The following is a 26,686-nucleotide window of genomic DNA, read 5'->3' on the forward strand; positions in this document are numbered from 1 at the left end:
TTGACTTCGCAAAACATGGGAACTTACTTATTCCACAGCCAAGGAATGTTAAACTGAATTAACTTTCCATTTAGATAAGAACGGGTGGGGAAATCACTCAACATGTTTGTTTAAAGGAACGTGTTTCTCTTGTGTTGTGTTTGAAGGCGTGCCCTTGCGGACTAGCCCGACTAGGATACTTTCGAAGGAAGACGTGACACATGCTTATTTCCAGGGCAACAAAACAGAGATTAAACAGAGTCGTTGGAAGAAGTCGAGCGTAAATCGTCTAAGTTACCATTGTGTGCACCTGCCTGTCGTGACTGTCACCAGCAAACAACACTTTTGCTTCCGTCTACAATGAGCCATTTAGCCTAGCATAGCTTCACCTTTTCTGAATGTGTGTATTTTTAACTGCAAAACTGTACTTGAACTACTTTCTAACCACTTATTAAGTTTGAGAAACAGTCAACGCTCTCAGCTGAGTGCCCCTGAACAAAAACATGTCGGTAAAGTTTGTTTTCAGTCACAAGAAAATAAAATAAAACGATTTTGATCAGATGAGAAGTTTTGTGGAACACTATCAAGATGGTTATGAGAAAAAAAATATTTTTATGCTTGTATGTTAGCACATTTCGGTCCGTACTTTCTCTCTTTTACATGAAAAAAATAAAGGAGTTGAATTGATGAGTACTCGTGCTACTTTCACCAGAGTATTTTTTACACAAGTATTTGTACATAACCTCCACTCAAGTAAAAGCGAGCGACTACTTTTGCCACCACTGCAAACTACACGTCACTCCTAATCTCGCATATCGTAAAACCGAGGACCCCGTTTATACAAAACAACAAAAGACATATGAACAACACTGCATACGTTTACTTTTCATTTGAGAGATATTTTACAATAAATATGCATTTTACTCTGCGGCAATTAAGCAACGGAATACAATCCCAAGACTGAAATAATCATCCGATTCAAAAGCTTTGTACAACAATAAAAGTTTAAATCCTATGACTGTGATGTTTTCACACGCACGCACACACACCTGCAATGAGAGTGTGTTACGCATACATACTCCAGTAAATGACATTGAAGAGCAGGTAGGCCAGAGGGAATAAAACCCTGGAGTAGGAGTCAATCATGTAGCTGTTGCTCATTATGAAACGGAGGTTGTGTTTTAACGGGTTCCTGCGGCGTAGCCTGGTACCCTCTGCGGGGGCCGACACAGTGGAGTTTCGTGACTGTGCGTTCCTCTCTGTGTTCGGTGTGCTGGAAACCTCGGGGAAAGAGGTCAGGTCAATGTCGTTGTCATGGAAACAGCCATCGAAAGCCATGGCCTGTGTGGCGTTGTAGGACGCCGGGATCTGTAACGACAAAGGCAAGAGAGGCGGGGTTACGTTTCGAGATCATGCAGTCGATCCAGATGGTGCAAATATGATTTTGTGTGGGTCAAACAAGTCGCACGAGATTTATGGAGGGGGGGGGGGGGGGGAAATCTAGTCAGCAGAGTGGGAGCGTTGGCGACCTGTGCCCTCTTGAGCTTCTTCATCTCCTCCACTGTGGTGAAATAGTTGACGGCTGCGTACTCGATGACGGAGAGAAAGACAAAAAGAAAGCTGGCCCACAGGTAGATGTCCACCGCTTTCACGTAAGACACCTGAGGCATTGAGGAGGACACGCCGGTGATGATGGTGGACATGGTCAACACGGTGGTGATGCCTGCGTGCGGGGAGCACAAGTTATTTCAATATATAACACCTTGGAAACTCTGTACACGTGTTTGTGTTTTTTTCCACGTACATTCTAAAAAACATGAATTGTATTTTTTTTCTTTGTTGCTTTTAAAATGAGAATTATTTTATGGCCATTACTTGTAGATTACTGCATGCATTGTATTATGCAGAGAATCCCAAATACTGTATTTCATGTTATGGAAAGGAGGTTGTAATTGTGCATAGACGCCACAAGATGGCAGCCAAGCACTTAAAACGGAGAGGAGCATTGAGCGTTAACACCGCGTTTCGAGCGTGTGCCCAAAAATGAATCCCCGTTACATAAACAACTAGTCAGTCATTATATATTATTCAACACAAACCAATCCGCTTCACATCACCAATACTAGTAGCTTAGCGTACGAGTCTAAATCAGACGCTAGCCTAAGCTGACGTGACGTCACGCGTGGGTAACCCGCTGTGAGGACTACCGATGTAAAATAAACAAATAAATATGTGAAAATGGATATTTCGAGGGTGACGTTAGTGAATTGCATGTGCTCAATACACATATTTTTGTTTTATTTCATTATTTCTGAGAACATTTGATTATCCCAAAACCAAAATGTTTTACATTGAGGCGACCACATCATTTACTTCCCTTACTTTTAGAACATTACAGTCAGTGTTTTCACATCCAGAACTCACTTGACTATTTTTAAATCAATGTATTTAGAATCCTCTGAAAAAAAAAACAACTCTCAAACATTTAAGTTTATAAATATATTATGAAAAATGTGATGTACCCAAGGAGACACGGGCGGGCACGGCCCTCCTGTCTATCCAGAAAGACACCCAGGACAGCATTACCATCAGCATGGTGGGAAAATATGTCTGCAGCATGAAGAAGAATATGTGCCTCCTGAGGATGAAATTAATGTAGAGACGATTGTACCATCCTGAAAAAAAGGAAAAAAAGGCTGAGGATCATTAAAGAAATAAATCATGGGGGTGGGACAGCAACAGAAAGTGACAGTTCAAACCGACACCAAGTATTCAAATCCTATATTGCTTAAAATATATATATTTTGTTCTTAATTTCGAAATTTAATTCCACAAACCAGTACTGCTGTAGAAGGCGAGCCCAAAAGAAGGCTGGAAATCTTCGACAAAAAACTGAGACAGCACAATCTCGTCAGTCCTTAATGAATCATTCCCATTCTTCCAGTACAGCATAAGGTCGTTCTCATTGTAAGCATCTTCAAGAAAGGAAAAAAAAAAGCACAAGGATGAACTTCACATATTGCTTCTCTTGGATGCTGTTCTCAGAGAAGAGAATAGTGCATGAAAATGGAATTCCTGGCTCTCCTCTGAGATTAGGATACATGTTTTATTCATGCAATGTTGACTGTTGAAAGATTAGCAAGATTTAAAAAAAAAAAGGTTCTAAATGGAGGGAAATCCTCACTCGTGCTGCACTTAGAGCAAGTTTGATCAACAACAAAGTATGGAAGGGAAATATAATCCTCTTTAAAGCAGTCATTAAAGAAAACTAAATAATGGACAGTGTCTGATTCGAATTAACAGTAAATGTAGCGACCGTATTCTATGCGAGAATGACGATAAACAAGGCTACGCATTTCCAAAAGACCATTCCAAACTTTGCGGTATACTCACAGCTCTCCAGTTCCAGGGAGCAGTTCTGTGTGTCGAGAGGGAAGCTGCTGAAGTCCATCGAGCAAAGCGCTGTCACGGTAATCCTAAAGCAGAGCTTGCAGTTAAAGAAACACACAAACTACAAGAAGTAAATTGTCATGATGGCAACAGTGGCACCAAACGCGTCTGGTGGGCCCAGAACTGACCCGTCATAGTAAAAATCGGCACCTTAATTACGTCGAAAATAAAAGAGTATCGTGTATGGGCTGTGATTTTTAATTTTTTTTTCATGACTGTCTTTCAATTTAGAAGATAAACCCCATTGAACGAATTAAATTATGGAAAGTATGTTTTTTTTAAAAAATGTATACAGATTAGGAGGTCTTCTACCACGGCAGCAGCTGTTCAGCATCGTCACCCGAGCCGACTTGTGATCACAAACGTAGCATTGTTTACAGTTATATGGAACAAGGCGTCCGAGAATAACCTTGCATAATGAGCCACTTGCTGCTTCACCAAATGTTTAAAGACAAAGACATGACTGTCCGACGACATGCGGCAGCATGTTCTGTTTCTTTCCTTCTGGCCGGCTGGCTAGTGAGGGTGCTAAAAATATCTAAAAGCCTGACGGCGCCGCAAAAAATAAATAAATAAATAAAATAAGCCGACCCTCATTGCTTTGAAATGGAAAGTCTTTTATGTGCAGTACGTCTGATTTTTCTTGCTGATTCCTGCATTATTTATAAATAAATAAAGGAATGCGTTAAACATTCTTGTTGTGAAACGTTAACAAGTCATATATCTTGAATCAGATCTCCATCGGAAATGTATTGACACAAAAACGGGAAAGATGTCGCACCATCCCCTGCTAAAATCACCCCGTGACTAAATTTGACCATCCGGTGTGTAATTTATGAGACAAAGCGTGAATCCGAAAACACGGTCAACCGCATGACTGGTCTTATGGTCCATTCAATTACTAATTACTGCTTTTCGTTGTGCACAATCTGCTGGGGCAGTCTGTGGCGCCATATTGTCAACATGAGGGACTGAAATGGATATCAGGAATGTGCAAAGCCTGCCCACAGACAATATTGTTGATTTCGTCATCTTGGTAATGTTTTTTTTTTTTTGGTTTTGTTTGTTTGTTGTTGTTTTTTTTACCGGACACTGTAGAGGATGTTGCCGTCAGGAAAAACCCTCAGCATGATATTCTCCATGGTTGTGTCATGGATGAAAGAGCGCTTGGAGTGGACAAAGAACACGTCGGGCACCCAGATCTTCTTCACGAGACGCGAGTCGAAGGTTCGGCTCTTGTTGCTGCTGGAGGGGAAGGCCAGTCGGTCGTCCTGCCAGTAATGCCTCAAGTACAGAGTCATGGTGAAGTCCTAAACGTTACAAAGCACAACCCTGTACGTTGGTTTCAAGTGCAGAGGAAGACTTCGCAAAGCGTCGTGCATACCATGTTTACTTCACTGATGCTGTCGACGCTCTCTACCTGGACGTCGATGCCAACGGGGATGGCTGAACCTGGCACAAAAGGTCACAAGTCAACATACATCAGGGTTCAGCGGCAGCCGGATAACACGTTGTCATGATGATGTCAGCCTCCATGTCTTCACCATCTGTACATCCATGACGGATTACGCATTTTTATGCCCCGATCGGCCTGGGAAGAGAAGGTGTAATCCACACTATAGCGACATAGAGGCCAGGGACGACGACATGTTAGGTAATCATGACTGGTAAGCTCAGAGCTCAGCGCCTGTCATATAGTAAAGACGCTAGGACAGTCTTGACCGACAGATGCTGATCAAGTGCCCCCGGATACATCAAGCTTACTGAAACAAATGTACATTTATTTCCACACTTGTATATTAGTGCCTACGGTACATGAGTCAGTGGCGCAGATGTATATTGGTTAGACTTCCACACAACAAGTTCCATCTTAACCGTCTGCGCTGCAATACGGGAAGGTTAGCTGTCACACGCGGAAGCAGCTATATGCTACTAATCGAAACAGTACGTTTATTACATTATTGTTTCGTGGTGCCATGATGAAAATGTCTGAGGTGAGGTATATGAATCCTGTCCTATCGCTACCATTACCTAATGACAATAAGCACTCAGAAGCATCATTCCTCAATTACAATAGCATAGGGAAGGAGGGATTATAGCTGGCGGACCATAGGCTTGGTTTTCCGAATAAATATTGCTGGTTCCAGACAATAAAACAGGACGCAAAATAATGGCTAAAAGGTCAACTGTAACTTTATAGTGTGAAGATGCGGCAACCAATGACAAGATTTTACAGAACTGCAAAGTAGTTTATTACGTTGGGGTTAGTGTATATACATTTTGATTTCACCTGATAGCTTCGAATAGGATTTTTCGCTAGGCGACAGAATAGCATCTACCGTATTGTATATCGGCTAGTCGCCAACGACCACCGCAAAATATAAAAACATCTTATCCAGGATGATATTGTAAGGCTCCACTCAATAGGCATTGTCAGATCTACCCTAATATTTGTCGCCACGCTCATGTGACTAATTTGGCAATCAAAATAGTAAGCGCAGCTTTACGCTCAGCTCAATGAGACGGTACAGTTCTAGGGCCACTGTAAATCACGGTATTTCCTTCACTCCTTTGTCGGGTAAAATGAAGCCTACGGTAGCGGTCTTTTGGACTGCTTGCTAGTCACTCGCAGGTCATATGGAGACAAACGGGCAATTTATATTTTTTGATGAATGTAACATTCATGTTTTGTAATTTCTTTTCTTGGGAGACTATTTCTTATGTAGCTGTTTATATTGGATCTCATTCATTTGCGCTAATAATGTTGTGGTTGGCTGCTGTATGTTTTGCTAGCATGCGCGGTTGTAAACGTCAACGGAAAGTGCCAACGATATAGCCAGGACCACCCAAAGCTGAGTGTTAAAGACAAGGAAAATACAAAACTGCATTTCTTGACTTGGATTTTCTTACTCGTGTTCCATTTTGGGGCCATTTTGAGGCAAACGTATTCGACGCGTGTGCTCTCAGGCTCCGCGATGAGGTGCGCAGTTGAGATGATTTGATTTGTACTACTGTCTGCAGCCATTGTCTCACGCAGACTATCTAGGTCACCAAGGGCTTTTTGGGGAGGCGTAATAGCAAGGACAGCACAGTAACCTAGATCGGTCTTCGGCGGGTTGGGGGGTGGTGGGGGGCGCATAGGTATAGAAAGCGTGACGGACACAGCGGATATGCGGTTCTTACCTCCGAAGCCCGGCCGCATGGCAAAATCGTGGTCCTCTATTCGAAGCAGCTGTTCCGATTTAATGAGCAACGACTTTGTGCTGTCGAGCTTTTTCATCTTGAGGTCCACTCGTCTAAGACGCAAAGAGGACAAACAGGGCTGAGGCCGACAGAAAATCTCTTTTGGTCTTTATCTTTCATTGAACTGACATCTGGTGGAGACTTCGTTGACCACTGCTTGGAGTTGAGCTGTGTGATTAAAAATAGAGCTTGTGATCCAAATAATGGCAGTTCCTCATTTGCTGGGAAGCTCTTCAAACATGTTTTCAACTGGCTTGTCTTGCTTGTGTTGTTATAGGGAATCAAGCAAATCATTGCGAAAAAACTAGACTGGAGATGTGAACTCTCACCTGTCATCAACCAACCCCAAGGCCTCACTTAACTTTATCCACCAGGGTCAACAACGGAAGGAGACAAGATCTTTGACAAATTCATGGTCGCATGCGACCGTAACGATTTCTGCATTCAACCATGCATGGGTATTTTACTTGATTTCCTTTTTTTTTTAGTACTCATGTTAAGATGTAGAAAATGTGAGATGAATCTAAATACACTACAGACAGACTACTTATCAATCAAATGTATGCAGGCGGGAAACAAATAGGTTCAGGTATTTATGGCAACTTTAGCGAAGCAATTTTGGCGGAATCACTCAGAGATTTCCTCTTAAAGAATCAGAATTCATTTGTAATTTAGGTCATGTTTAGGCCACAATATTTGTGGGAGGGTCATAAGAAAGCATGTATGCAAAGTAAGAAGTGATATTTACTCTAACCTAAAAAAAAATGTAGAGGTAGAACAAAAAATTAGCCAATCGTGTCCCTTAAAATTAGCCCAATACTCAGAATTTCAGCAGATTTTTTTTTTGTAGTCCTCTGTGAAAGCGGACCGATTATGTTTGTGGATATTAAAAAAATAATAATAATCCAGGGCGGCCCGGTAGGCCAGTGGTTAGCACGTCGGCTTCACAGTGAAGAGGTACCGGGTTCGATTCCAGCTCCGGCCTCCCTGTGTGGAGTTTGCATGTTCTCCCCGGGCCTGCGTGGGTTTTCTCCGGGTGCTCCGGTTTCCTCCCACATTCCAAAAACATGCATGGTAGGCTGATTGGACGCTCTAAATTGTCCCTAGGTGTGAGTGTGAGTGCGAATGGTTGTTAGTTTCTGTGTGCCCTGCGATTGGCTGGCAACCGATTCAGGGTGTCCCCCGCCTACTGCCCGGAGACAGCTGGGATAGGCTCCAGCAACCCCCGCGACCCTAGTGAGGATCAAGCGGTTAGGAAGATGAATGAATGAATGAATAATAATCTGCGTTTACTTCGGGAAGCTTTCTGACTTTACACATCCAACCAGTAACGGAATCATATTCGTTTGGGCACTGTCACTTTGAAATGATGCCCTGTTTCTGAACCAAGGGAATGAAACCCGAAACCTTAAGCCTCAAAACAGAAAATGTGATTCATTGATCCATCAATACAACCCCCCCCTCTAAAAAAAACGACAGCTCACCAACAGACAGCCCATCAATGAAGATAAAGCAGAGAAGCACACTTGAGCTCACCCGCCGTGTTTTTGTCTGTTGACGTCTCCGAGGTCGAGCTCCTTGTGTCTCCTCTTGCTGGGGAAGTGGCTGCCGTTCAGATGCGTGACGGGCCACCAGCAGGCGAAGCACAGGAGTCGTAAGGCCAGGAGGACCGCTCTCATGGTGAAAGCGGTGCTGGGAACGCTAGAGGATCCCCCCCCCACCCTCCACCGCCCGAGCGTCCTCCCCCTGCCCTCCGATGGAAGCCTCAGTCCCCGTCCCTTACTGGCACGTCCATGTTCCGGCAGCGCTCATTCCGCTGTGGCTTGCGCACGCCCAATCATGGTGGCACCGTCCTGCACTCTCATCTGCGGCAAAGGCGCTATACATGAGTCCAGATAGTCCCCTGATTGAGTTTAGTTGTCAAATGTGCCATCCGTCCTCTTGCATCTCTTGCCGGAACGTGCTTCGCCGCTGACCCTAACAGTCTCCACCCTCTTGTCTAAAACCAAATATCAATTTATCCCAATAACGACAAAGGAATACCATTAATTCCTCCCTAATCTTCTTATCTGTGGTTGGCGAAATCTTTCGGTAACCTACAAACTGGAGGCAGCCGAGGGCGGGGAGAGGGAGCGGGGATAATACAACCAGTGGTTTCATCATCGTTCTGAAGAGATAAAAATAAAAAAAATAAAAAGCCTGTAGCCTACTTTTACAGACAACGGGATTTTCCCCTCCAGATGCACTCTTGTCATCGAGGTGGGAGGCGAATGATCTCAAGCAGAGGGGACACATGTCAGCATGTTTGTTTGGCCCACCTCTGTAAACGTTGCATTTGCATGGCTCGGCCCGATGACGACATGAGGGATATGAGCCGCTTTCACCTTGGGGGGGGAAGGGGGGGACGACCAAATGCGATTCTGTTTAAGGTTACGTGTGTGTACGAATAAATGACCAATGTTGTGTTTGCGGCAAACTCACATTACGGAATTATGGGCAAAAAGTGCAAATTTGGTTTCAGTGTATTATAAAATCTCGCAGATGTGTGCGGGGGGAAAATGAGTTATGGTCCGATGTAGCCAAGGTTGAATTTTTGGGCCCGAATTCCAAAACGTATGCTTGGCACAAAGGCAAACACCGCTCATCACCAAAAGAACAGCGCTTATACGAGTGAGGCATGGTGGTGGCAGCATGCCTTCTTTCAACCGGACAAGGTGGAAGGAATTATGAGCAGTTCAAAATGGAAAGCCGTTTTTAGCACAAAAACTTCTGGCTTTTGCTAGAATACCGCCCCCCCCCCCCCCAAAAAAGCCTACTAGCACATCTGAAGTTAATTTGAGATTCATCAGAGGCACGTTAAATGATGGCTTACTCCAATCTCACATGTGAATGAATTCCGATTACAGCGACGTTCCGGTTATAAGAGGGTGTGCACACTTGTGCAACCACACTATTGATTTGATGAATTTTTTTATTCTCATCTCATCGCATCTTCCGTACCGCTTGATCCTCACTAGGGTCGCGGGGGGGAGCTGGAGCCCATCCCAGCCGTCTCCGGGCAGTAGGCGGGGGACACCCTGAATCGGTTGCCAGCCAATCGCAGGGCACACATAGACGAACAACCATCCACGCTCACACTCACACCTAGGGACAATTTTTTTAGAGTGTTATATCAGCCTGCCATGCATATTTTTGGAATGTGGGAGGAAAGCGGAGCACCCGGAGAAAACCCACGCAGGCCCGGGGAGAACATGCAAACTCCACACAGGGAGGCCGGAGCTGGAATCGAACCCGGTACCTCTGCACTGTGAAGCCGACGTGCTAACCATTTTTAAAAACAGATTTAAGGTCTCATTAATGTTGGGAAACGTTTTGAAACGATTCCATGTGCTCTCGTGATTTTAATCACAGACGCGTGACATTGAAAGAAGGGGTGTGTAGACTTTTGCATTAACCGTGGATAAGTTCCATAGGCACTTTAAGTAACATTTGCTGTGCTGATGGGTTTTTTTTTTTGTTAGTTGCAGTTGTTTGGTTTGATATCCACTTGAATTAATAATAGTATGCTCTCGTGAGGGATGCAGGTGTGTCGGCGGGAGCGTTCACGTGAAACGGGAACACATTTGGAAGGGCCGGGTTGTCGCGTGATGGAGCATTCACACGGCGCTTGTTAAACATTCACCCGTCGAGTTAATTAGTCAGTGTTGCATTCGTGTTTCGGAGGATGTAAAGTCGAGTCGCGTCGATGCAACTCACTGCACCGCAGCGATTGTTCTCACATTACTTCAAGATATGGCAGGGACGCGGGCATCCGGCGTGCTGCTGCTTATTTTCTTGGGGGAATTCTTCGCGACGCTCTCAAAAGGTAATGTTAAGAAATGATAACGCGGGTTCTAGCCACGTGATCCTGCACGCTAAACGACGCTCATCTCGTGCTCGCAGACGCCAACGTCTCCTGCATCATCCACGACGATTGCCTCCTACCCTGCAGCTTCCGACCCCCCGGCACCGTGGTGATCCACTGGTACAAGAAGCAAATACCCGTCCACAGCTACTACTACAACAAGGACCAGTTTGGACTGCAAAATAAACATTTCAGCGGGCGGACTTGCCTATTTAACGCTCACATCCCCAATGGGAACGCATCGCTCCTCCTCAGGAGGGTCAAAGTTCAGGACAAGGGCAGGTACAAGTGTTACACGAGCACGCGGAAGGGGAACCAGGAACTCTTTGTAAATCTGGAAGTGAAGGGTCAGTCGATTTTTTTTTTCGAGAATATGTTTACATCGCAGCGATGCCACTACTAGGCCTCTGCATTGACTCTTTTTGCTAAATCTAATGAAAATGTTGAGAAACAAAATAAATAAATGCTGATTGTGTATTGTGCTCACTGAGGTAGGAAACAGCGCCCTCTGTTGGAGATTTATTTTACTGCTGCCGGGGAAGGCTCTGCGATGAAATTTAAAATATATGGAGCTCGGAAACAATCGATATTATAGATAATCTACCCCCCCCCCCCAAAAAGTGTTTGGTGGGGTTTAAGTCAGGATGAGGTTTCTGGACCAAAAGTCTTGGTACAAGACTCTCCATCGGGCTCCTTATGACCTGATAGGTGCTCATCCGATTTCAATTCTCTATCTTCTTCCAAAGCGCCGATCCAATCGGTCATCATGGAGCTGAGCGATGAGACGGTCACATGCTCCTCCAGCAACATTTACCCGCTGCCCAAGGTGACGTGGGCTACTGACCCCCCCGCCGCAGAGGAAGAACTGGAAAATGTCACCACAAAAGCCACGGACCACAAGGGACTTTTCAACGTGCAAAGCACACTTCAGATTCGGGGGAACGTCTCCGATTACACCTTCTTCTGTTCGTTTGTGTCAGCGGACAAGACCCAAGTGTGGACCGCCTCTCGGAAGAATCAAGGTGGGCCGCGCTCGTCATAATGAAGGATGATCGCGTCGACGGATAGCAACGTGAGGTCAAATGTCTTGCAGTGATAACACAGGAAGAGGGGCGCACGCTGCGGATTCCCTGCATTGCACCACACGGTCTTCAAAACTTCTCCCTCATTTGGAGCTTCGTTTCCTCCGGCGAGACCGAAGTGATCCTGCGGTACGACAGCAGAAACGGCCACACCGTCAACTCGTGGGAGGGCCGAGCCCAAGTAGACCTGGAGCGACTTCCGTTGGGAAACGGCTCCCTTCTACTCGGCAAGCCCGACAGTGACGAGCACTCGGGGACGTACGCGTGCACCTTCACGGGTCTGCAAAGTCGTCTCATTGTCCTGACCAAAGTCAACATTACCGTCGCGGCAATAAGTGAGTACAACACTGCACGGCTTTGAATGAACCCAGAAAGGCAAAGAAATATTCTGAAAAGAGTTGCCCGGCAGGTTTGAGTGAGCGGAGTATGCCGAGGTCAAGATGGAGCACGGGAGCTTCCGCGGCTTTTGTCCTGTTCACCATCATTTTAGCTATTCCGCAGTGTCTAAGGCGCAGAGGTACGTGCGAAAAATATTTCTGTCTTTAATTTGCAAATAACGCTGAAGTAAATGATCACAATTATGGAAAACAATTCGGTATTAGGACGCAGGGCCATTATAATCACTGGAATTTAAATTGCCTATTTATTGGATCAAAATTTGTTCTAGCTCCGCACGGAGATGTTTGAAGTGGTTCAAATCAAACACCCCCCCCAAAAAAGTCCAATTTGATTTTCTGGGACCGTGAGAATACATTTCATCTTTTACGGCAGGATTGACGAATGTTGCATAATGTGTAAAACGTGGCTAATTTCACGGCCAAAACAGAGTGAAGGCCGTTGCTATGGTAACAAGCATCATATCACACCATACCGAAAACGGCTCCCATTTCTGCCAACAGGAGCACCGTCGACGTCACGCGGGCACAACGGCGGAGGACTCCTCGACTTTGGCCTGTATCCAGATCCCAACGTCACAGCTTTGCAAATACTTAAGCAGCACGGCGTCGACTGCAACATATCGGCGGCGCAAGGCGGAGGGCTGAACGGATTTCCAGGCGGAAATGCAGCACAAGACCACAGAGCCCGGGAAGACGACGAAGAAAAAACAGACGACGCCGGAGAAAATGATCATTTGCAGTCCAGTGGTCAAGCGTGTCAATCAACAAGCGAGCCTGTCGACGTTAAACCAGAACTAAACGGATCACACCCGAAATGAACTTTTAAACCATTTTCCTCTTCAACATAAGACGGATCATCAACCGGGACACCCGCAAAGAGATCCCGTCAATACGCAAGAATTCGTGGCTGCGTCACCATGGCAACATGCCCGCTCGCAACATGCCCTGAGCATCCGACAGTTCCTGACAGGGAAAATCGCCATGATACAACAGCCTCCCGACTTACCCCGACCTGGTTTCTAGTTTCAAGTCAACTTTAAGGCTCACTTGGGAAGAGAAAAAAAAAGAAATTGTGATTTGGGATAAATACCTTTTGTGACACCCTGTACACTGAACTTTGAGCAAGTTAGAATTCGATGATCCGTGCCAAACAAATGTGCATAATACACAGAACAGATTTTTTTTTTTGAATGTCGTTGAACGGAACTTTTTTTTCCTCCTCCTCCACTAGACTTTTTTTTTCTTTTTTTTTGGCATCTGACCAGAATTTTAAATGACTGCGCATATGGTTGGACTTAAATCTTTCCCCAAGACTGTCTGGAGGTGTAACATTCCCATGAGGAGTGGAAAACACATCTGCGCATGTCGGCAAGAGAGTGACATTTTTAAATGAGGGTTGTTTTATTGCCCTGATATTATAGATATATAAATTAAAACAATAAATAACAATCGATGGGAAGAATGCATCAATGCGTCTTTGTGGCCGTGTGTGGAATGCAGGCGCTAGTATGAATGCGAATAAAGTCAAGAGGACGTTAAAGGACGCTAAAATGAGGCAAAACCACATCAATGGTTTTAAAAAACATTTCAATGTGCCACATGTTGTTTTCTGGACGCAAATGTGGAGCAGCGTCTCATCGGAACGCCATCAAGTCCCACTTTTAAGGCCAAGAGGGCCTTAAAAACCTGCAGAGCACACAGCTGGAGCACTTGCGGACCTTGACTACGGCATCAAATCGGCCAGATACGTCACCTGAAAACTGCTCCCTCCATAACTATTTTCCGAGAAAGTATCAGCAGCACACACAACTTCATGTTTATGTATGTGAAGTTAAGACAAAGATCCAAGGTCTGTGTCTGGAAGCAATCATCTTGTCCAGCCCCCCCCCACCCTAACCTCCTCCCCATGATGTCATCGAAGCTGTAGTTCCGGGAGAATTGGGGGATTTTTCTGAGGGACGGTTTTCTCAAACTCTCTCCTTTTCCTTGACAGTTTGTACATTTCAAATAGGCAATCGCCATCTTGTGTGTGTGTGTTTTTTTTTTGTTTGGTTGTTTTTACAATTTTTTTTGTACCTATTCCCTCGACACAAGCAAAGTCTAGTTGAGGTTGAAATGTTTACACTCCATCTGTTTATCTGGACGTCACGAAGGGGGGAGTGGAGTCGTTTTGGTCTCTTTATGAGGCGGCCAAGGGCAGCCCCTGCCTGCACACACCGCGCAAAAACAACAATCCAACATATTTCGATACCCAAACGCATACTCTGGCTTGCTTTTGTTTTACAGAGACCAGCGGGAGTTCTTTTCTTACGGTTCGACGCGCCAGGTGTATTTTCCATCTCTTGCTATGGACCGCAGTATTGCGTTTCTTGAAGAAACAAAAAAAAAAAAATTTATTCTTGACAAGTAAATCATCTGCGTAACGTCAAATACACGAAGCAAACTTCCCTCCTTGATGTAAATCATGAGGATACACTCGTTTCAGCGATTCCCCCGGCATTTTGATTCAGTTCTCGCTTCTGCAATATCTTGAACCACCAGAGAGGGCAGCAGAGATGCCAGATGCTGCAAAGTAACACCGAGGCTGCAACTCCCTTCCTCTCCACCACCTCCTCCCCTCTCAGGGGAGGTGGGAAGGGTCTCCCGTCTGATCCTTTGTCACGGGAAGACTTTGGGGTTTTACTCTGCCGTTGCCTCCGAGCGGGGACAAGAGGATTTCACCTCCACCCAACAGAGATTGCAACTATGTCAACTAAGGTGAGGGCAGGCTTTTTTTTTTCTTGTCAAAGGTCAGCTCAGAGAATGATGCTCACTGAGATGCATGTCCAGATTAGATGAAATACCGTACGGTTCTCCCTCCCACATGTAAGAATGATGCTGGTATTTCGAATCCAAACCCTTAATTATTTACTTCTTGAACTTTCTTGAAACGGAGCGAAAATTCTAACGTACAAGTTCTGCAGCTTCCAAACTAAAATTGCTCTCACGTGTTGTTCAGCATGACACTGCTGGGAAGTAACGCCGGATTTCAAAACGTGGGAACGGCATGCGGAGCCCCGCGCATGAAAACGATCGTCGCTATCGCATTTTTTACAGACATCAGTGAGTCATTGCTTCTCGGCTTCATACTAAAAAGGGCACGTGAGGGGAAAGTCAGCGTTTTGAACCACCGTTCAAACAGAAAGTGACATTTGTAATCACTTCGGCGTCACTTTTCTTTCATGGATGTTTTTTTCTTTTCGTGAATCTTCCTGACGAACCCGACGTGTGATTGAAACGCTTTCCTTCCGTATGCTGTTTACATTCGCTTGCGGGTTAACTCTGTGCATTCGCTTGCCAGCTTGTAGTCTGGGTGATGCCGTAAAATCTCTCACTGCTGACATGAGGCCCACCTCTTTTTTTTCAGGGGGTGGGTGGGCAAGGGGGGGTGGGGTGGGTGGGGGGGGTCCTAAGAATGAACTCATGCTGATTGATTGTGTGAGTGTGTAAAAGGATACCCTACTTCCTGTGGGCCCGCTCTCCAGACAGCAGGACCACAAAGTCTCCCATCAACCATCTTTCCTCTTACTACGTGTTTGGATTCGGGAAACTGTAGTCTGACTTTGGGAGTCCCTCTAATGTAGCGCTAAGTACATATATTATTCAAAGAATCCGATTTTAAATTTGCATGAAATAGAACGGGGTCGGCGTGAAAGGCGGTCTTTATATTCTCAATGAATCTCTAAATTTCGCTTTTCAACCAACCGCACATGCATCAAAGCTTCTTCTTCAAGCTTTACTCCCCCCCCCCCCCCTTTTCTGGCAGCAAAGCGCAGCTGAATCCTGACGCCGGCTGAATCAAAGGACGGAGGTCAGCCAGATGAGCAGGATGCTTCCTCAAAGGGCGGCGGTGAGCACGCTGGCTTACGGCTCAGGTAGACCTCAACCTACAGGTCGACTTGCGACATCAAGTGACATTTCCACTGAGCCGTAACGGTTCGGTTCAGCTTTCCGTTGTTTAGAACAGTCAACCTTGATCTGGCTTGGATTTCCGTCGCCTAGAGAAAAGGGCTCGTCGTCGATTAATAAATCGGTCAAGATTTGGTTTGACTAGATGAAGAAGGGCAATGATCGGGAGTCAGAATCAGGTCATCATCCTCGACAAAAAAAAAATGGAGAAAATCTCCCTTGAGTTCATATTTTTACTTCCTGGCCAGGTGTCTTTTGCCCTTTCAGGGCGCTTAAGCATGATATCTCACAGATAAAGCCGTGACGCATCTTGGCTTCTTCCATTTTTAGAAGACACTTGGCAACCGACAGGGCAAATGTTTGTGTTGGGTTTGGAAAAGGGTGAGCGCGCATTCTTCGCCGGTTTTCCTCTCCTCTTACTCAGCACGTCAGCTTATTAAATTGGCTTCACTTTATGACATGAGGGGGAGGGGGGGGGGGTCCGGATTACATGCTCCGTTAATTTGCTCCCATCTACAGACTGCGTGAAGCTGGAGCCGAGCGGCAGCGGTCCGGGCGGTGGGACCTTACTCAGGGGCTCCCGCTCTAAGGCAGAGCTGCAGGAGTTGATGGAGACGCTGCAGCGCAGGAAGAGCGCCCTGGAGGCCAGTCTGAGGGCGGCCGAGTGCAGCCGCAAGTATTTCAATCTGCCTTCGCCCGGCGGACCCCAGTCCAAACGGCCGCTGTCCATCCTGGGAAACGGCGAATACCAGCCGCCTTCCTCGAGAAACTTCTCTTACGTGACCAGCAGCAGCGTGCCCCCCTCGCCTCGCCAGGGCGAGCGGCAGTTCAGCCCCAACGGTTTGCTGCGTCACCCAAACGCTCGCCACCAATCGCAAGACAGCCTGTTTCACCCGGCGGATGGGAGCTCTCTCATTTCCCCTTATGGCGAACCTCTACCTCGCTCCCCGAGGGTCAAGAGCGGCACGGCTAGCGTGCCCTCGAGCCCTCGATCGGGCCGGAGACTCCACTCACACAGCAAAGCCGTAAGTGACTCCAGGCAGAGGAAATACTCCACGGGTTCCCTCAACAGTCTGGGCATGCACAGCCGCTCCCTACCCCGCCTCCACAATCCAGCCGATCCTCCTATTTTATCCCTGCCGCCTCATCTCCAGAGAGCGGGGCGCTCGGCGGCGGCTCGTCGCAGTCTCTCCTCCCTTGAGCAACCGCCGGATGTGACCGTACCGGCCGGCATGCCTAATACGCCCAGGAGGGCCAGCCTGGCCTCACTTAGCTCGCTAGGTGTCGAGGTAGACGGCCCGAATTTGGACGTGAGCTTTGGGGAGCGGAGCTTATCGTTTGGGAAAGCGGGGCTGAGTCCAGGACAAAGGGTGGGCAGCATCACGTCTTTGAATGGAAAAGAGGAGTTGAGAGACTATCACCAGCACCAGAGAGACGAGAGGCTCAGGGAGCAGAAAGTGCACAAATTGGTGAGTTTATTCTTGGGACTTGCGGGACGCCGTCGCAATGTCGAGGCGTCGTCCGTAAAAATACAAACGGTAAAGTCTCGGTCCGCAGGAGAGCCAGCGGCTGGAGACCATCATGAGCCTGTGTACGGAGTTTGCGCAGGTGGAGCCCGCGGCTTCGGCGGTTTCGGATCTGCGGAAGATCAATAAGGAGTTGGAGAAGCTGCAGGTGTCGGACGACGAGTCGGTTTTCTCCGACTCTCCCGGCGGCGAGGCTCCGGGCAACGGCTTTGGCGCCAGGGGACGAGATTTGCTCCTCGGTGACGAGCGGCAGGTCAGCGGTCGTCAGCAAAACGGTTACAGAGAAGTTGACTCGCCGGGTCCCGGCCTGAGCAGCAGTGCCCCCTCACCGTCCAGCAACCACAGAGCGAAGGTCATTTGATTTACCGGCCTGTGCCCGTTTTCATACTCGACCTGTTTGCTTTTCCAGTAATAAGTCGGTTTTCCTAGACGCTCTTATCTTAGTTCGCCGATATTCTTTTTGCTGACCGATGTTTGCTTCATTTTTATCTTCATTGATTTGCGTCATTGCTTTGCTAGCGGTGTTGAGCAAATCCCGCCATCGCGGGAAGATCATAGTTCGGGAACCGTTTTGACCTTTGACCTCGTGGCCCATTCAAATATTTACACTGAACTGGTTGGATTGATGCATTTCTGGTTTGATTGATATGTCATAGCGACTCAAATCTGCCTCGAGTTTGGGAAGCCAAAAAAAAAAAAACGGGCTGGTCACAATGACATTAGTCATAGCGTACATCATCCCGCACAAACAACAAGATGCTAAACAGGCTAATGATTCATTGAGGAAACAAAGTTGTCACAAACAGGTTTCAAGTCTCAAGTGAGGCGTATTCCGAACGCCAAAACAACAGTGACCGCATTTTTAGATTATCGCCTCCTCTTACACTGGAAGAAAACATACGCAAGTCTGGCAGTTGCATCATGTGATACAAACCCCAATCTTGCCAAACTAAAAAAAATAAATAAATTTAAAAATCTGAAATTTGGGCAAAGTTTGCATTCTGGTGCCTCACTGGGAATCAAATCGTAGCCCTTCGGATTCTAACGGGTGTCTGGCGAAAGATTCCCACCCCAACCCACTGCATTGTTAGGTTTGGAAACTAAAGTTGGCGAGACCGGATTAGCGTATTCATGACAGTGATTAAAACGGCCCGTTTGCAGTTGTAAAGTCTTCTGAAATCTGTCTCTGTTTTATACATGACACAGCCTTCTTTTCTTACTTGCTCTCCTCCATTTTCTTTCAAAAAAAGAACACGTTCTATTATCGAAGACCAATGGGATGAGACGCACAGCTTCCAACGTGTGGAATGCACTTTATCAAGCTGCCGAGAACTTGTTTATCTTTGTTTGTTTCCCTTTCGTGCAATCAACCGCGAATAATTACCATTCCCGCGTTTCTCTTTTTCCACATCGCCCTGTGCGGATCAACTTGTTTCAGGCACCACCAGAGATTTTAACGGACATTTTACAGTAAATATTTAGTTCCTTGTGTTAGTGTAAAGTGGAAACGCGCAGTGCCAATCTCTGGCACGTGCTCCCTTCGATCTGACGGTCGAAAGCTCCTTTTTCGGTTGCTGTCTAAGCGGGGATTGTTTTGATCGAGGCGTTGCATGTCATAGGGCTCCCTCAGAGCTTTGAGATTGCAATTCTCATAGGTTTCTCCGTTGTGGTCACCGCTGTGGACTCGGTAGGCGCATTGTATCAAATTGTGCAATTTCAGCCGCGAGCTCGACTTCTCCTCCGCATCCACAGCGGTGCCGTTACCGTGTCTGTAAAAATGAAGCTTTTTTTTTTTCCCCCCGACGCTAAAACAGTTAGAGCCCAGCAGCGTGTCTGGTTTTAATGAAGAAGACCTAGTCGTGCTTCAGTACTCCGCCATTCAACTCCCAAAAAGAAAAGGAGGGTGGTGGGGGGGGACAGGAAATGACTCTATCCCACTGAGAATTATCATGTGTGCGTGTTTGAATGGAAGAATTCTAGTGTATACACATGGAAAAGCCGTTTTTCCAGATGTTTGGAGCTCTCTAGACTAATGATTAAGCATCAGCACAACTTTTAATGTTAATAGACTCCAATTCAAGCCAATGCTTTTTGCTCTGTGCCAGTTAAAAATATTGTTCTACTAAACATGTCTGGGAGTTGCTTGTCACATCAGTTTGTAGACACAATATGATCCCTCTCCGCACTTTGCTAGAAGAAGGACCAACAACAATGATAATATATTTGAGTGATTCTTAACGAGAGATTCTGGGGTACTTTGGCAAGAGTGGCAACAAAATGCTCCGATTTCCATTTGGCCAAGCCAAAAGGAATCCTGTTGTTGTTGTCATTCATCCAACAGTTACCAAGTTAAAACATCTGCTGCCGTTACTCTCAAAAGGGGCTGGAATATACTGCTTGTCTGGGTGTTTAACATCACACTTAATGTAAGAATGTAACTCAATGTTTGGTTTTTAGAAAACCCCGGCCATGAAACGTTATGATGGAGATATTTATGTTAAACTCGGATCATAAATGTCCATATAAGATGTATGTTGTGTGCGCGTGTGTGTGCGCGCGTGTGTGTGTGGTGGGGCTGACAGAGAGAATATCCAAACCGACCTTCCTTGTATGGCATCCAGGTGTTGGAGAGTGTGCAGCTGAAGCAGGAAGTAACACACATTGAAGAGGAGAGGATCCAAGTTGTGAACAACATTGAGGAGCTGGAGCAGAAGATTAAAGACCTGGACAATCAGATGGAAGAGTCTGTGAGAGAGGTCCGTACCAAAGTCCAAGACATTGCCCACACAGTGTTTATTACTTTAAACAAATAATGAAAATATAATTACTGTACTCCTCCTCCTACTGTACTCCTACCTTATTGGTACTGTGCACATTTTTAGTGTCGGATTTGTATAAAGCTATGACATGTTCAAAGAGTATCAAAATGTGAAGGTGTTTGTTTTTTTTTTCCTTAGCTCATCATCAGTTTATTCATTTCTACCCATTTTTAAATATCATTTCCTGCAGATGGAGGTCGAGTGTGCTTTGCTGGAAGGGGAGCAAGAATCAGAGATGGCACAGCTGCAAAAAGAAAATGACCTTTTGGACCAGCTTAAGGAAAATAGTCACACTAGTGAGAAGATTAGCCACACCGAGAAAGCACAGGTATATAAAAGAACATAAAAATTGCGAATTTGACAAGGAAGAGTTATGGCTTCTTAATTTGTGGCACAGCTGAGCTAGACAAAATGAGCAGTTTCCCCAAATTACACACGTATGGTAAACCCGGGTAACTTCAATGCCGAGCATGTCCACACTTCGCACGTCTTGTTTCGAAAACGACGTACCTTTAAACCACAAACTTTGTCAGGAAAAGTCAATGTTGTTCCACGTAAGGTGTCTCTGACAGTACATAAGGAAACGTGTTCCTGTTTGTATTATTGTGCCCTGGCAATGACCAATAAGAAAAGCGAGCAATGTCACGTGAATTCTTGTGACACATTTGCGTCACCTCGGAATTTCAAGTGCTCAGAAAGTAACCGATTTGAAAGCGAATTTACCGGCTTACAGATTCGTTAGATTGGTGCGCGCATCAATATGCATATCCTGTCTGTCGCAGGAAGCAGAGGATCAAGCAAAAAGCTTGGAGGAATTGGAGTTTCAAAAATTGGAGAGAGAGATTCACCAAGATGAGGAGAAGGAAAATCGGGGTCAGTTACTGAGAGAAATTGCTGACTGTCAGCGTCTCGCTATCACACGCAAGGTACATAATATAATGTGTACAGTATAATACAGTATAGTGTATGTGCATAACTAATATGCCTTCAGTTTTAGTTATTGCAGTGCGGCTTGTTGTCATCAGTATACCGCAGCCTCAAATCCACGCAGCCCAAAAATATATATATATTATGCATTAATAATACATATTGTAAAGTAGACGTATCGTGCTTTGTATGCAAAATGTGGGAATAAAATTGAAACAGAATCCAAGATAGCAGTTCATACCCTATACTGTGTGTATGTGACACATGGATCGATCACCAAGCACAAATGCCTCCCGTCACCACATCGACAATTTTGGGGTCCAGTATGTGCTGCTTATCAGAAGCTAATGCTTGAAGTGAGTGCCCCTCTGTGCATCCAACGAAACTCCATGCAGCTCGACCCCCCTTTTGTCTTTGACACGATAGAGACGTTGTCATGTTAGTACTTCCTCATTATGGTGTTTCAGATGGAAGAGTTGCTCGGAAGTGTCTCTGGATGCTCCCATGGCTTGCTGATCATGTTATGGGCTTATACTCTATACGTGGGGGTGGTTATTATGCAAATTAGACGGAATTAAATGTATTTCAAGAAATAGGCCGATAACTACAGATTTATTTGGTGAATTTCACACTTGATGGTGGACACACAACGATTGTATATGTACAAACAATTAGGGACTAATAAGGGGGCACGTATCTCAAATTCCTAAAATAAGAACTTTTTTACGCTGCCACGTAATACAGCGTGCCACCAATTTCATGTGAAACACTTCTGCTTTCTTCCTTCTTCGCAGGAGAGACTCGCAACTCTGAAGAAACAGTCCTCGCAGATCACTTTACAGTCCCAGCAGGAAAGAGAAGACTTTCAGAGGGAAAAAAACAATCTGCTCATCATGCTGCAGAAGGTAAGCCATTCAACGAAAGCTGGCCGAGCTCGACGAATAGGTTGCCATCACTGAAGATGTCATCATGACGACCGCAGGAGAGAGACAAGCTGGCGTCTTTGGAAGGAAAGTATGCGGAGCTGTCTGAGAGGCAGAACTTGGCGCTCAGCAATGGGGCCATCAAAGAGGTGGGCGTCAGTTAGAATAATACAGTTGGTCCGAGAAACACTCCTTAATTAACGAGTCAATTCAAGACAACGCTAGGCTTCCAATTTTGGAGCGACACTTAAATTTGTATAGCTTGTTGACCGCCATAATCTTGCGCAATCTGTTGGCCACAAAAGAAGTCTAAGTTGTCCAATGCTTGAAGGCTTTACATCCATAACGGAATTAGCACCAAAAAATGTTTTTAATGCATTTCTGCTCTAGCACATACACTCGGTGAAGGAAAGGAGAAGAAGCGACAAGGACAACTCGGTTCATCTGAGCGATAACGGAACTCCGAAGAGGAGCCAGCAGATCGTCACTCACTACGGCCGATCTCTGGGACGCACCCTTCCGCCCAAGGTCGTTATTTATTAATCAATACAAGGTTTCACATCTGCTTGAAAAGGGAATTGGCACATAATATGATGACTTTTAGATCCTATTTGTTGTTAACCGAGCCACAGAGGAGGGGTCGGGGGTGGGGGGGTGGAATTCCATCTCTGGATGCGTTTAGAGCGGTGCTCGTGAATCCGCCGCGAGTTAGACAGATGCTTGCACTTGTGTGAATGCTGGGGTGCCGTGCCGTGCCGTGACCAGCATGCAACTCTGACCCCCCCCCCCCCCCCCCCCCCCACTCCACAGGCCCATCTGCCTTTGTCGCAAAGCTCCAGCTGTGGCAGCGTCATCCCCCAAGGGCTCAGTTTTGCCCCTCGAGACCCGAATGGTCGCCGCCAGCCAAAAAGTGAGTCATCGTTGCACTCCCCGCATCCAATAAACAACACAACCATACGGACTTGAATTTCCATCTCGGGTTGTGTGACGATCTGTCACTTAAACATGGGGAGGAAAAACGGGCTGAATATCAACCGATTCAAATTGTCTTCTCGTCTCAGCAGGCCACACGCACATGACTGACGGCGTACACGCCCGACAAAGAAAAAGTGATTTTGGTAGTCGGCTGCTCTCTGAGAACAACGTTTTCCTGGACTCTTTGTCCTACCCGGACAACAGCCAGGCCTCCGACACCATCAGTGTGGACAGCTCTGACAGTATGGAGACCAGCTTTTCCGCATGCTCTCCAGATAACATCTCCAGGTTGGATATCGTCAATTATTCCTGGTATATGTTGAGGGCGCTGATGTCACACACACGAATGAAACCGTTTGCGTTCTCTATTTGCCGTCAGCGCCAGTATGACCAACATGGCCAAGCTTGAGGAAATGGAGCGTTTACTCCGAGAGGCCCAGGTGGAAAAACTAAGGCTGCTTGAGCACAGGGTATCTGACGTGCACCCGTCGTTGGCAAATGTTTGGGATTTACTACCACAAAATACAATCCAAAAATAACAGTTTAAAAACTCCGACAATGGCAAAAAAAAAACGTCAAAATGAACAAACCTTCTGTTTGTGCCCGATGGTGATTCTGACCATTCTGATCCGGCACGCGCAGGAACGTGAAATGGAGATCCGCCGGCAAGCTCTGGAGGAAGAGCGAAGACGCAGGGAGGAACTGGAGAAACGCCTGCAGGAGGAGACCAACCGGAGACAGAAACTTGTGGAGAGGGAGGTGAAGCTCAGGGAGAAACAGAGATCTCAGGTATTCCATCATGGACCGGATGTGAAAACTTTGCCCAGCCCTGTTTTAGGGCTTGCAGGTACACCATATGAATACATCATCCATGATTTCGTCCACAGTCCCGACTCTTGACTCGCTACTTGCCCATGAGGAACGACGACTTTGACCTTCATTGCCATATTGAGGCGGCGGGACACAATCCAGACGCCTGCTTCCATCTGGCCATCACGGACAAAACGTGCAGAGGCTTCCTTGTCAAAATGGGAGGCAAAATAAAGACCTGGAAGAAACGCTGGTTTGTTTTTGACCAGAATCGCAGGACGCTCACTTACTATGCAGGTGAGGAAGTCGTCTTCCAATTGGAAATGTGACATAGCAGTGATGTCACCTTTAAACAATGCTGAAGGCTAAAATCCCCCCCACCCCCCCTCCCCCCCTTCACCACAGACAAGCATGAAACCAAGATGAAAGGAGTCATTTACTTCCAGGCAATAGAGGAGGTGTACTATGACCATTTGAAGAATGCACACAAAGTAAGTTGATCATATGCCTTGCTATTTTTTTTTGGCGGGGGGGGGGGGGGGTTCATTTTGCTCATCTAAGCTTTCACTCTCTCTCCTTTCAATTCTTGCCATCTACAACCAAGAGTCCCAACCCCTCGCTCACCTTTAGTGTGAAGACTCATGACCGGGTCTACTACATGGTGGCCCCGTCCCCCGAGGCCATGCGTATATGGATGGATGTTATTGTGACCGGCGCTGAGGGACACATGCACTTCATGGTGTAACAGATCCAAAAAGGTCATTTTTATTGTTGTTGTTGTCAGAAGAGAAGATTTGCACGATTCCACTTCACAGTGTTTGAATGTGACAACTCATCCACTATAACGTAATCAAGTATAAAGATCAAATATGTTTTATACCAGTCGCATAATTAAGCTACAGTATTTCGTTGTTTTGTGTATGATAGCTACAATTCTCTGTGACGGAACTAGAATGGCCATCAGTCGGAATTGGAGTAGCTCTCCTTGCTTCGGTTTAGGGTCGTTAGTTCTAGTATTCCACTTCAAAATAGAAATTGTGAAAATCACGCTACAGGGACCACAGTTGGAACTAGAACTTGCTAACAACACAAGTGAGGGTCGAGTTTGCGGCATGTGGATACATTTTCATCGGGAGGCGACTTAGGGTGGCAAGAAAGTGGACTGCTGCAGCAAAACTTTAAAAACTAACAAACAAACAAAATCAGTTTCCAAGCAGATCAGAATTAAAAAAAAAGGAATTAGCCAATTATCCACATCTTAAATTCTTTTTTTACATTCCTGTCAACAAACACACAAACGCATGCAGTAACCTACTTTCAAGAAGCTCACTGGCTGTTTTGTGGTCCTGACACTAAGTCCGTGTCCTATCTTTATATTTATCTTTTGTTGTAATCATAATAGCAACTTGCCAGGTGTTTTCCATGCACTTATGACTCTTTTAATCAATCAGCATCCTGGTGATTTGCGAAAGAAAATTCCATACTTTGTGTTTGCAAGAACTCACATTGCTTCGTATATCTCTATTGCAGTGGATTTGTTTTAATATTCTCCGGTGTTATATTACCTCCTAAACGCCAGTATTTGTGACGCAGCTGCCAGTACAGTATTGTCATTTTGGAAAGCAGAAACTGCGGGAGTGGCGCCCTCTAGCGGCAATAGGAACTGATGACAATTTGTGATGAGGTCATTGTGATCCTCGGTCCGTGAGCTCAACATTTCAGTATTCTTTATCCACCAGCAGAGGCCCTCAGTGAGCAATGTATTTCAGCAGCATGACGTAATGCTTTTCTCGGTCTCTGATGTCAAGTTTCAATTTGAAATGTCCCCATTTAAGATCAACACGCTCCTGTGTATGAGTTGTCGATCACATTTATATATTTTTATATTTCAATATACGTGTTTTATAGTGTATTTTCAATATGAATTGTTTTGTTAGTCAACACGTTTTTTTAATAGTAGGTTTCAACAACAAAAAAGGAATAAATTCTTTTTTAAAGAATTTTATATGTATGTTTCTTTCCTGTAAAACTTTAATCGGAGGTGGCAAAAGAACTCGCACTATGCACTTTAGCAGAAGTGCAGTAATTGGGAATTCTCCATTGTGAGACAAATAGAGGTTTACTTATCTTAATTAAGTATTTTCACGTCATTACTTCCGACCATTGCCTTTATGGTTCTTCCTCTTTAAAAAATGTATTAAATATCCCATGGCAAGATGAGCCAAATAGTCATCATGACCATCATCTCAGGCATAAATAATAATAATGTGCGCATGAGTTATTTGATTTACTAGTATGATGTGACACGTTATTGCTCCGGGCAAATGAATAATGATTAGCATAATTAAACCTGGACACACACGCACACAAACAATCAGGTCAAATCCACAGCTGAGTGCTCTGAAATGTGTGTGTGTGTGTGTGTGTGTGTGTGTGTGTGTGTGTGTGTGCGTGCCTTATTTCAATCATGCAAATTGTTAATGAGTGCAAGTTTTCTTTTTAGTGAGTAAGCAAGGCACTCATGTGCTCCTCCTATCGATGCCAGCGGCCTCCATTGGTTGACCTAGTAAGGGTTGTCATGGAAACACAGAATGAAGCATGCTAAATTAGGCTCGAAAGAGGCACATCTCTCTCCGGGGGCAGATGCAGACTCAAAACACGAGATGCACCAGGGTGGCTGTCCCAGTGCATTATGGGCCATG

At 45.7% G+C, this 26,686-nt stretch overlaps 2 protein-coding genes across 10 annotated transcripts; one reads left to right on the forward strand and one right to left on the reverse strand.

Moving 5' to 3' along the window:
- Positions 1-386: 386 nt before the first annotated feature.
- On the reverse strand, positions 387-20,258 carry gabrr3a (gamma-aminobutyric acid type A receptor subunit rho3a). 5 transcript variants are annotated; one of them, XM_052046772.1, is made up of 10 exons: positions 20,132-20,258; positions 8,209-8,537; positions 6,613-6,725; positions 4,814-4,881; positions 4,516-4,739; positions 3,373-3,455; positions 2,817-2,954; positions 2,502-2,654; positions 1,509-1,702; positions 387-1,347 (listed from the first exon to the last, which is right to left on the reverse strand). In XM_052046772.1, exons 2-10 carry the CDS (start codon positions 8,349-8,351, stop codon positions 1,045-1,047), a joined length of 1,419 nt encoding a protein of 472 aa, XP_051902732.1. In that variant the 5' UTR covers positions 8,352-8,537; positions 20,132-20,258; the 3' UTR covers positions 387-1,044. The 5 variants fall into 5 exon arrangements, with proteins under 5 accessions (XP_051902732.1, XP_051902731.1, XP_051902730.1 ...); XM_052046771.1 differs by having other exon boundaries at positions 8,209-8,671; XM_052046770.1 differs by having other exon boundaries at positions 8,209-8,839.
- Positions 13,719-25,989, forward strand: phldb2a (pleckstrin homology-like domain, family B, member 2a). 5 transcript variants are annotated; one of them, XM_052046745.1, is made up of 17 exons: positions 13,719-14,813; positions 15,862-15,970; positions 16,524-17,473; positions 17,562-17,882; positions 20,152-20,286; positions 20,540-20,677; positions 21,132-21,275; positions 22,071-22,181; positions 22,259-22,348; positions 22,590-22,727; positions 23,010-23,109; positions 23,261-23,462; positions 23,554-23,644; positions 23,817-23,963; positions 24,062-24,281; positions 24,390-24,475; positions 24,589-25,989. In XM_052046745.1, exons 2-17 carry the CDS (start codon positions 15,916-15,918, stop codon positions 24,727-24,729), a joined length of 3,069 nt encoding a protein of 1,022 aa, XP_051902705.1. In that variant the 5' UTR covers positions 13,719-14,813; positions 15,862-15,915; the 3' UTR covers positions 24,730-25,989. The 5 variants fall into 5 exon arrangements, with proteins under 5 accessions (XP_051902705.1, XP_051902706.1, XP_051902707.1 ...); XM_052046746.1 differs by having other exon boundaries at positions 23,264-23,462; XM_052046747.1 differs by having other exon boundaries at positions 17,562-17,783.
- Positions 25,990-26,686: the final 697 nt, after the last annotated feature.

The sequence above is a fragment of the Hippocampus zosterae genome, chromosome 16 (assembly GCF_025434085.1).
Source record: "Hippocampus zosterae strain Florida chromosome 16, ASM2543408v3, whole genome shotgun sequence".
In the NCBI taxonomy this organism is placed as follows: domain Eukaryota; kingdom Metazoa; phylum Chordata; class Actinopteri; order Syngnathiformes; family Syngnathidae; genus Hippocampus; species Hippocampus zosterae.

What these genes read in the sequence shown, in the direction of transcription:
- phldb2a (XM_052046745.1), top strand. Translation starts at nt 15,916, where the DNA reads ATGAGCAGGATGCTTCCTCAAAGGGCGGCGGTGAGCACGCTGGCTTAC. An exon ending in GGGAGAAACAGAGATCTCAG is followed by an intron (nt 23,964 to 24,061) that starts GTATTCCATCAT and finishes TTTCGTCCACAG; the next exon opens with TCCCGACTCTTGACTCGCTA. An exon ending in ATTTGAAGAATGCACACAAA is followed by an intron (nt 24,476 to 24,588) that starts GTAAGTTGATCA and finishes TCTACAACCAAG; the next exon opens with AGTCCCAACCCCTCGCTCAC.
- gabrr3a (XM_052046772.1), bottom strand. Translation starts at nt 8,351, where the DNA reads ATGAGAGCGGTCCTCCTGGCCTTACGACTCCTGTGCTTCGCCTGCTGG. An exon ending in GCATCAGTGAAGTAAACATG is followed by an intron (nt 4,740 to 4,813) that starts GTATGCACGACG and finishes TGTAACGTTTAG; the next exon opens with GACTTCACCATGACTCTGTA. An exon ending in CGCCTTCTACAGCAGTACTG is followed by an intron (nt 2,655 to 2,816) that starts GTTTGTGGAATT and finishes CCTTTTTTTCAG; the next exon opens with GATGGTACAATCGTCTCTAC.